General features: G+C 38.5%; 1 protein-coding gene across 8 annotated transcripts; it reads left to right on the forward strand.

Moving 5' to 3' along the window:
* The first annotated feature begins 770 nt into the window (after positions 1-770).
* cdca4 (cell division cycle associated 4) lies at positions 771-6,201 on the forward strand. Of its 8 annotated transcripts, none has more exons than XM_052099201.1 (5): positions 800-1,307; positions 1,414-1,504; positions 2,649-2,673; positions 3,148-3,234; positions 3,954-6,200. In XM_052099201.1, exon 5 carries the CDS (start codon positions 3,961-3,963, stop codon positions 4,819-4,821), a length of 861 nt encoding a protein of 286 aa, XP_051955161.1. In that variant the 5' UTR covers positions 800-1,307; positions 1,414-1,504; positions 2,649-2,673; positions 3,148-3,234; positions 3,954-3,960; the 3' UTR covers positions 4,822-6,200. The 8 variants fall into 8 exon arrangements, with proteins under 8 accessions (XP_051955163.1, XP_051955167.1, XP_051955161.1 ...); XM_052099205.1 differs by having other exon boundaries at positions 823-916; XM_052099204.1 differs by having other exon boundaries at positions 828-916; positions 1,172-1,504.
* The last annotated feature ends 4,473 nt before the right edge of the window (positions 6,202-10,674 follow it).

Genomic DNA, 10,674 nt, shown 5'->3' on the forward strand with positions numbered 1-10,674 from the left:
TCTGTTATTAATTCTGTTATTTAACTGGAATGTGTAAATCTCAAAATAGGCTCAAATATTTCTGAGTTCTCATTCATAAGACCATTTCTGTTTGATCCTGTCAAAGTTGGAGTATTTCTCAAGGATGCAAACTCATGAGAGGTGAAAAAGTCATAGCAGGTGTTCCAGATGTATATTTTGAGTTAATTTGTTTGTTGCATTTAAAGTTTTTGTTGTATTTTTTTAAGTGTTAAAGCTTAAATTATCACTTTCAAGTGATTCCCATGAGGAAAATGTAGACATTTTACCAAACAAGTTGGAAAAATTAGCTTCAGAAAAAGTGACTATAGCTCAAAAGTGAGTAGTTTGCGTCCATGATTTTTCATTAACATTCAGCAGAAATCATGCAGATAAATAGAACACTTTATTCGCAAATCATCTTCACTATTACAGTAGCTGAAGTGTCTGGGTAAATCCCATCCATGCTTCACGAAACGAATACATTTTTATTTTATTTTCTGAATGTTGAATACAACTTCTTGTTATCATCATCAGTTAAAACCTTCTCAGGCTTTGAGAAATGTTGCGAAATGGGAACCATATATAACTTATAGTGCACTTTGCGAAATAGTAAATTCGTGTACATCCTTATGATTTAAAAAATGTTTCAAAAACAAGACGTGCATTGTTGAAGTTGGGGGCCCCGGGTGGAATCACAAGAGGCTTTTGTTCGGGTCTCCCCGTTCCTGCGATGGCCTGCTGTCGATCAAGATGCAAAGCGTCCGCCCCCATCTGCCCTTTCACTGCTGCAGCTGGCCGCCTCGCGCCGCTCACTGCAATCTGTGCTGGTGAGGCCGAAGGAGCGACAGCTTCAGTATTCACCCCGGCCTACGAAACGCTTATGACGCTCGCCACCAAATAACACCAATAACACGAGGTGAGTTTGGGCGTACTGGGATATGAGATTTCAATACATTGTGTATTATGTAGTTTCACTGCTTAAGACGATCTTGATCCCCGATGGTTAAATGCGCGGTCGATTTCGAAAAGCGGCATGTTTGCGGAAGTGACCGCGCGCTCCATGTTTAGCCGCCCCTGTGCTTTTATATTTGCCTTTATATTTCATGTGTTTGTTTCCAAAATATATTTCACTCTCACGTACATTTTGTCGACACGGTAAACGTTTGGAAAGTGGAAGAGGCTGTTTGAAGGGAAGTTGACTAGCCAGTGGACCCGTTTGAAAAAAAAAATGAAAATGGCTTCCATCTTTGTCGTCTCAGCAGAGAGGTTTATACCTTTGTTTCTCCGTCTCACATGTCAGGGAGTCTGTGAGTAACTTCCTTTTATCTTCATGCAGAGGATCATTGTCCAACGAACTTTAATTTTAAGAATTGGGTTGTTTATTTAACTGTTTTTATTTTGTTACTTACCCAGTAGCGCACTTTTTGACCACGTCAGTGCGGTGGGGGAGGGGAAGTGAGTCTGGTTGGGTGGAGCCTGTAATGATTCATTCACTGCCTTCGCTGTAAGTTTGACTAGTTTAGTAGATTCCAGCTACTGAAAGAGTTATATAGTTTATTTTTCTTTGATTGTTTTGTGTCACAACTTGCTATATGAGTGATTCACACGAAATCCGTTCAGAAAATGTCCTGTTCCTGTTTTACTCCAAAAGTAAAAGAAACAATTGAGAAATTACATTTTGCATTTGAAAAGTGAAGCCTGTTTAGATGTGGTTTTATAAACGTTTTCTTGACAGATGCACCCAATTCTCATTACTGCAACATGCAAAAAGGTCATTATGATATTCTTGTTTCCGTAACTTGAAATAATTTTATTAATATAATTATATTTTTTTATTTATAAATATTCTCCCAATTTGGAATGCCCAATTCCCACTATGTAGTAGGTCCTCGTGGTAGCACGGTTACTCGCCTCTATCCGGGTGGCGGAGGGCAAGTCTCAGTTGCCTCCGCTTAAGAGACTGTCAATCCACGCATCTTATCACGTGGCTCGTGCATGACACCGCAGAGACTCACAGCATGTGGAGACTCATGCTACTCTCCGCGATCCAGACACAACTTACCACATGCCGCATTAAGAGCGAGAACCACTAATCATGACCACAAGGAGGTTACCCATGTGACTCAACTCAAAGTTCTCTCTAGGTACTGCCTTTCATTTCTGCTGATTTTAACAAAACAAAAAAATATTGTGCAACGGTGTCTTTTTTTTACTCTAATACACATAAAAATGCTACAATAATGAGAATAATCTTGAAAGCAATAGTAAAAGTAAAAAATCCTGACATGTTACGTTAATGAAGAATTGGTATGATAAAATGTGCTTGAGTGTTCTGAAAATGTCACAATGCGAAAATCATAATAGGGCTCAATGTAGGCCTAGCCTTAATTCTATTTAAGCAAAATATAATTTTATATTTTCTTTGAATTAATTTGGGCTTAAAAATTACCAGGACATCATTCAGGTTTTGTGAGATTCACCCATATAGAGTTTTCTCAAATAATTGTATAACTGTTAGTTATATAGAGATCTCATTAAAAAAATTTATATGCAAATAATTGAATGCAGTGCTCGTATGCGAAATGTTGGTTGTAGTTTTAGTTGCAGTGGATGTGTGTCAGCTTGCGCTCTGGTCTCTTTTTCAACAGTGCTGGGATGTCACCTATGCTTCAGGTAGGCAAACCACCATGCCCTTAATATATCTGGTTAACAATGTGGTTATGGGTTTAAAGTTTTTGTGTGTGATCTTGGTAACCGTCAAGCAAATCATCTCCATTATGTTAAGTCATCCCTCTTAACATGAAATGACTTTGCAATACATGTGGTGGTTTTTGTGTGCTTGCATTCAATGGATTTGTTGGTTTGCTTGTTTTGTATAGAGTTTGATGTGTGAAATGCAACTCATTACCATTGTTTAGCTATCGTCCTACGTCTTTCCACCTCTCACCTACCCATTAGTCTTTTTACAAATGTTGCTGATCAGAGGTCCCTCTGCCCCCTCCCCACCCCTACCAACACACGCACAGTCATGCACACAAACATTCAGTTGGTCAAGAGCTGGTTTGATGACAAGATTATGTGCTTTGTCATGCTGGTTGGTGTCATGTGTTTTTTTTCCTATACTGGATACATTTTTGTTACTTTTAGGCTCCCGTTACCCTGGTTGGCTGGCCACGGAGACAGGGAGTCCTCGTCTCAGTACTGTGGCTCTCCACATTAGACTTACTATTTGCGGTATCTACTTTCAACTCAATTTTTATTCATATTTAAAGGTTTGAAGCACAATTCCAACATTTTGTTAGCCAAATCATTTGATGTATTGTTTGAATAGATATTGATAGTTTATAAATCCTAGTTAAAAAATCCATTATCTTGCATACATTAGGTTCCTGTGGATTGACCTTGAATGTAAGATGTGATCTGTGGCCTCAAAATATTCCCAGACGTTTTAATTGAAGCTTATACATTTTGTTACTTTTGAATTATTTGTTAATTAGAATTCAGTATTTTTTTATTCATAATAGTAATGGTAGAATCTAATCACCAAGGTCTCTTATGAAATTGCAGGATCTATATACACCATTTTATATAATTCTAATATGCGTGTTATTAATCACACATTTGCTAGTTATTAGCTTTTTCATTAGAATTATACATGTATTATTCTTTTTATATTTAATATAATCTCATCAGACATTTTTATTCTATTTAAGTGTTTTAAGAGAATAATGTAGCCCTGTATTTGTATTGTTTGTATGCTCTTCTAGTAGGCTAAATGCATTTTGCATGAACAGCCTTGATTTTACACTTTGACATTTTGGATTAGTTCTGATAATGATTTATAATTTTTATTAAATGTAACAGAAATTTGCTGAACTGGATTGCTTTTGTTTACCTAAATGGGAATGGATAAATGTGAACTGATCCACCCTATCTCCTTTTCTTTTCTCTAGGGTAAATATGTTCTCCAAGGGCATTAAGCGTAAATTTTCGGATGGTGGTGAAGAGATATCAGATGAAAGCCTGGTAGGAGCCAGAGTGGCATCCTCGTACAGCTTGCAACGTCAGTCGCTACTGGACATGTCTCTCATCAAGCTGCAGTTATGCCACATGCTGGTGGAGCCCAACCTCTGCCGCTCGGTTCTCATTGCCAACACAGTCAGGCAGATTCAGGAGGAGATGACCCACGATGGCAGCTGGCAGGTGGTCACTGAAGCTTTCTGCAGTGCAGGCCAGAGCCCCTCTGAGCGCTTAGTAGCCACCGAGGTCCTCTGTCGGTCACGAGAACCAGACTCAGAGCCCAAGCTCTTTTCTGTCATCAGCTACGAAGGTTGCCGTGAAGAGGAAGTGGTAGCTGATGAGACACTGTGCTCTGTTTCAGTTAGCAACACTGTCTCTAACGTGTATCTGGCAGGGAGCATGGGCCAGTGCTGGGAGAGGGGTGAGATCAGTGTTGTAGAGAGGGACGAAGAGGTCCTTGAAGACTCTAGGCTAGGTTCAGGAGAAGATGAGGAGATCGAGGAAGAGGCTTCCAGGCAGGGTCCAAAGACCATGGGGCAAGTGTTTGGGACGTTTGAAATAAAAAACGGTTCCCCGGGTCCAGACTCTGCTCTTGAGGAGTTATTCTCAGATGTGGACACCTCCTACTATGACCTGGACAACATGCTTACTGGCATGCAGAGTGCACCCAAGATGGGCCCTTATGACATCCTTGACAGCTTGGCACCTTCACACAGTTCCCCATCCATAGTGTCCACCCCAAACTGTCGTTCTGACCTCAATGAACTGGATCATATCATGGAAATCATTGTGGGTTCTTAGATTAAAAACTTTTCAGAGGCTTACATGCTTGTCTTAATGTTACTGGCTTGTCTGTCCTATATGGAAAGCAAGTAAAATCTGGAGTCCTTTCAGAGAAAATAATTGATGTCTTGTGAAGGAAGGCCTTGATTTTATGAGCTGACCATAGGTATTTGCATACTCTTTGTATGTTTTAATGTTTTTTACTCTGTATTTGTCTGTCCAGACATGCTGTTTTGTTTAATTTATTTGTTAAACTCATGACACTACAGAGAGCAGAACAAGATGTATACAAAAGTTGTAAAACTTAAGATATTTTCATAAGGAGACAAAATTTTGTCTAAATTATGTACATAAATATATATTTTTACAATAGATTCTGCTTGTAATATGTTACTGTACATTCTGTACATGTTCTACAAATTGATTTTAACCGAAGAGATTAGATTCTTATTATGTGCAAATCCACAAACTGAAGGAACTTCATTCAATGGTCAAATTTGAAAAAGGCAGCAAGGATATATATACAATGATGCATGTTTTACATTTACATGCTCATTTGCACAAAGTATTTTTTTTCCTCATAGTTTGATTGCAGTTGGCTGTCAGTCAGCTCAGCCATAGGTTTTGTTTGTTGATCGACATCAATGTTATATTTGTCTTATCAACAAATGAAGAATAATGGGGCCAGCCCATTCTATATTGTGACTTAATTTATTTAATTTATTTACTGCAAATGGTGAGTGTTGGCTGTGGTCAAACTCAGGGTGGCTTTATAACTCTAGAGGACTTATTGGATCTCATTCACCAAAGCCTTTTGCTCATACGAAATCTGGAGTGTATGGGAAGCTGTCACAGTGTTTGGTCAGTTAGTTTGCATCAATTGTTGGTTTTAAGTATTGGTTCTGAATGAGTTAACTGTTTTAATATGGGTAAACAGCTTAAGTGTGTCTGTCTCTTAGTCCTTTGGACCCCTCATAATAAGAAAGCATTTGTCTAGTTCTATGCATTGAGGTTCATGACACACTTTCTATGCATGAAGTGTTTAAAGATGCATTTAGTACAGTATTCATTTTTAAAAATACGTTTCAGAATAAGTCAGCAAGAGATGGTTTTATTTTACCTGACCGTTTCCCCCAATGTTACATAAATTATTTGGTTTTGCCTATTTTTTTGTTTTTTGCATAAACTATGTTTGTGCAAATCATAGGTTATATAACATGTGGATAATTATGTTTTCATCTACATTGTCTCACACTTAAATTGCAAGAGGAGAAATGTTTTTTATTGTATGATCTTAAACTAGTATAGAGTATAAACCTTTTATATGAGCATTGTAGCTTTTTTTAAAAAACGTTTTTTAATAAAAGGTACAACTTTTATTTGAAATATTTATTGTGTGATTTTCTTATGTATCCAGCCGTTTACCATGGTATTACCATAAAACATGTTCATCAAGGTCTGTGTGGATGCAGTGGTGGCTGAGACATATAAACCGATCAGCAACAACATTAAAACCAACTGCCTAATATTGTGTAGGTCCCCCTCGTGCCACCAAAACAGCACTAACCCACATCTCAGAATATTATTCTGAGATGTTGTACTTCTCACCACAATTGTACAGAGCAGTTATCTGAGTTACTGTTGACTTTGTCAGTTCGAACCAGTCTGGCCATTTTCTGTTGACTTCTCTCATCATCAAGGCATTTCCGCCAACAGAACTGCTGCTCACTGGATGTTTTTTTGTTTTTGGCACCATTCTGAGTAAAGATTTGTGTGTGTGTGTGTGTGAACATCCCAGAAGATCAGCTGTTACAGAAATACTCAAACCAGCCCATCTGGCACAAACAATCATCCATGCGATTATCTAATTATGTTTTGTGTGGCAGTAGTACAAAAAATCATGTTAATGTTCACGTCAACCATCAGAATGAGGAAAAAATGATCTCAGTGATTTGGACCATGGCTTTATTGTTGGTGCCAGACGGGCTGGTTTGAGTATTTCTGTTAACTGCTGATCTACAGGGATTTTCACGCACAACAGTCTCTAGAATTTACTCAGAATGGGGCCAAAAACAAAATACATCCAGTGAGTTGCAGTTCTGCAGATGGAAATGCCTTGTTGATGAGAGAGGTCAACAGAGAATGGCCAGACTGGTTCGAACTGGCAAAGTCTACAGTAACTCAAATACCCACTCTGTACAATTGTGGTGAGAAGAACAGCACCTCTGAGATGCGGGATGGTGCTGTTTTGGTGGCACAATGGGGACCTGCACAATTTTAGGCTGTTGGTTTTAATGTTGTGGCTGATCGGTGTAAGATTTACAGTAACAAGATTACCCAGTTACTGAGTTAAGATTTAAGAAATGGGTTTGGTGTCACAAGAACTTTATTCCTTAAATGCTGTTGAAAGATTTCAGCATATTCTTTTGTTTTTGTACAATGAAAAAAATATTTTGGCTTGTCTACAAATCAGAGAGACAGTGTATAGCATGAAAAATAAATTGATTTTATTAAAATGCCAAGAAAACAACATGTATAATAACAGCCAAATAAAAAATATACGTTGTCTGAGCATGAAGTCTGCGTCAAGGTCTCAGTTTTGCACTAAGCAAATTCTCGCACAAGTGACGTCAACAGATGTGACTCAACGAAAGTCTGTTTAAATTCCTCTACCAGATATCCAACCCCAGTTGTGAGGAGGTTTTATTATCTAAACCTGACAGAATGAACTAAAAATCAGCTTTACTATGCAAAAATTTAACCAAAAATATATAAATGGTGACATCATTGATAGCACTCAGTAAGCGTTTAGCCTTCTTTAAACACATCAAATGTCCAATCCATAAACGTGCCATCTTCCGGGCGACTATGCGGCGCTAGCAGCCAGTGCTTCACACGGTCACGTTTTCGATCTGTGTGGGTATTTAAAAGGGATGAATGTGATAAACTAAAGAGGTGGGTCACTGGAACACCGCAGGCCGGAACTCGCTGAGACATTGAGTCACACTCTCGGTTTTGGGCGCGGGAGGAAGAACAAGAGGTGGGAGAAGACAACCGAAGGGAAAACCGTTTTGGAGGAAGAATTCGATCACGCCGCTGCCATTTTAGCGCACGGCGAGAGACGCGCTGGGTGGAGGATAGACTAAGTGGAGAGAGTATTCTGCGAGAATATCGGCCGACGGCCTGTATAGGTCCGGTATACGATATAATTGCACGTATTCTCTATCATGGCAGACAATCAGGAAGATAGTTGTTGTAGTATGGATGAACTGGATCAAGAAGATGGGAACTGGCAGATGAGGAGGATTAATAAAGCAAAGCGGATTAGAGGAATGAAAGAGAGTGAGGAGAAATGGACTGTTGTTGTGAGGTTTGAAGAACCAGGAGTGAAGAGTTTGGATCCATTAAAATTTACGAAAATAATTAAGAATCAGGTTGGCGAGGTTAAATATGCTAGGATTTTAAAAGATGGCAATTTATTGATTGGGTGTAGCTCTGAAGAACAGATTGGAAAAGCTTTAAAACTACAAGTTGTTGGGAAAACAGTGGTGGTAAGGGTCGCGAAAGTGGGTGAACAAGGAAGTAAAGGAGTGATTTATGGGATTCCTTTAGTAACTGAGATGAAGGAGCTGGTTAAAAAATTTAAAAGAAAAATGTGATTCTGTTCAGAGTGTGAAGCGTTTAACTAAGGGGGTAGAGAAAAAAGAAACAGAGTCAGTCTTGGTTCAGTTTAGCACAAAAGAGTTGCCTACAGAGTTATACTTTGGATATGTGAGATATAGGGTAAGAGAGTTCACTCATAAGCCAATAAGATGTTACAAGTATCAGAAGTTTGGGCATGTAGCTAAGTTGTGCAAAGGGACTAAAAGGTGTGCTAAATGTGGTGGGGAGCATGACTATGGGGACTGTGGAGAGGGAGTAAGACCTAAATGCTGTAATTGTGGAGGGGAGCACAGTGCGGCCTACTGGGGTTGTGAAGTAATGAGAAGGGAGACTGAGATTCAGAGTGTGAAAAGGAAGAATAGAGTTACTTATGGAGAAGCAGTTAAAAGAATGGAGCAAACAAAGAGGGTTAATGAAGAAAATGTTAGACAGGAAATAGCAACAGGGAATGCATGGACACAGCGACAAGATCATGTCAGAGAGAAGGAAAAGGAGAAAAAGGAGTGGGGTGAAAAGAGGAACTTGGTTATCTTTATTGCAGGGGTAATTAATGCAACAGCTGAGGTTAAATCCAAAACTGAAAGGATTCAAATCATAGCAAAGGCAGCAATTCAGCATTTGGGCGTGCTAGACTTAAAATGGGAAGAAATAAGGGAATGTCTTGCTGTACACTCCAGTCAGGAAGGAGGTAAAGGATGATATTATTTATTATGATCATTATCCAATGGAATGCAAGGAGTCTGTTGGCAAATGGTCAAGATTTTAAACAGTTTATAGATAGTAGAAGTGTAAAACCTGATGTAATGTGTATTCAGGAAACATGGTTAAAACCTAGATTTGATTTTGTTTTATCTAATTATATCGGCATCAGACGAGACAGAGAGCAAGGAAGTGGTGGTGGTGGGTGTGCTACCTTTGTAAGGAAGGGGATACCCTATAGGGTGTTGGATATAGGGAAGGAGCAAGAATACGTGGTAGTGGAAGTATGGACAGATAAAAAGAAAATAGTAATAATAAATCATTATAACCCCTGTAAACAGTTAGAGTTAAATAAACTAGAGGAAATAGAAGGCCAGGATAGAGATAATGTTGTGTGGTGTGGAGATTTTAATGCCCACAATACACTGTGGGGAGGAGAAAAGACAGACAACAATGGACAGGTGATTGAGGAGGTGATGAATGATAGGAACTTAGTGTGTCTGAATGATGGTAGAAGAACTAGGATTGATATTAGAACTGGTAAAGAGTCAGTATTAGACCTCACAATCTTGTCTAGTAGAATGGCTTCAAAGTGTAAGTGGGAAGTGTATGGAGAAAGCACTATTGGAAGTGACCACTACCCAATTATATGTAAAGTGAACGTTGATGTAAGGTTGAGCACAGAAGATAGTCATGGAAGGTGGATTTTCAAAAGGCAGACTGGAAGAGATTTATGAAAATAAGTGAATTATATATTAGTTCAGTCCAAGAAACAAATGATGTTGAAAGAAATGAAATTGAGTTGCGACAGAGTATTTATATGGCTGCAATGGCTACAATACCAAAAAGTTCAGGAAAACTAGTAAAAAAGCGGTTCCATGGTGGAGTGTTGAATGTGAAAAGGTAGTTAGGGAAAGGAACCGAGCTTTTAGAAAATTAAAAGAACTCATAACTTTCAACATTTGATTGAATACAAGAAAGCACAGGCAGTAGTGAGAAGGAGTATAAGGCAAAGGAAAAGAACATACTGGAGGGATTATTGTAGCTCAATTGGAAGTACTATTAATATAAATGATGTATGGGGAATGATTAAGAAAATGGAAGGTAACAGAAGAGAGTGGAATTATCCGATCCTTTCAGATGGAGAGCAGTTGGCTATATCAAGCCTAGAGAAAGCAGAAATGATGGTGAACACACTGAGTAATGTACATAGCTCCAGTAATCTTTCAGAAGAAGAAAGGAGGGCTAGGGAAGAAACAAGGAATCAATCAAAAGAAAGAAAAATTAGAGGATAAATATAATGTTCCTCTCACACTGAGAGAATTAAGAAATGCATTGGATAAGTGTAAGAATTCAGCTCCTGATAAAGATGAAATTTGTTATATTATGTTAAGACATTTAAGTGATAAGGGAATGAATAAGGTTTTAAATGTATTTAATAAAGTCTGGGAGGAAGGAAAGATTCCTGTAGGATGGAAGGAGGCAGTTATTGTCCCAATAAGAAAACCG

Source organism: Xyrauchen texanus, chromosome 30 (genome assembly GCF_025860055.1).
Source record: "Xyrauchen texanus isolate HMW12.3.18 chromosome 30, RBS_HiC_50CHRs, whole genome shotgun sequence".
Taxonomy (NCBI): domain Eukaryota; kingdom Metazoa; phylum Chordata; class Actinopteri; order Cypriniformes; family Catostomidae; genus Xyrauchen; species Xyrauchen texanus.

Bases quoted from the DNA above. Each gene is read 5' to 3' on its own strand.
- cdca4 (XM_052099203.1), top strand. From the start codon at position 3,961: ATGTTCTCCAAGGGCATTAAGCGTAAATTTTCGGATGGTGGTGAAGAG.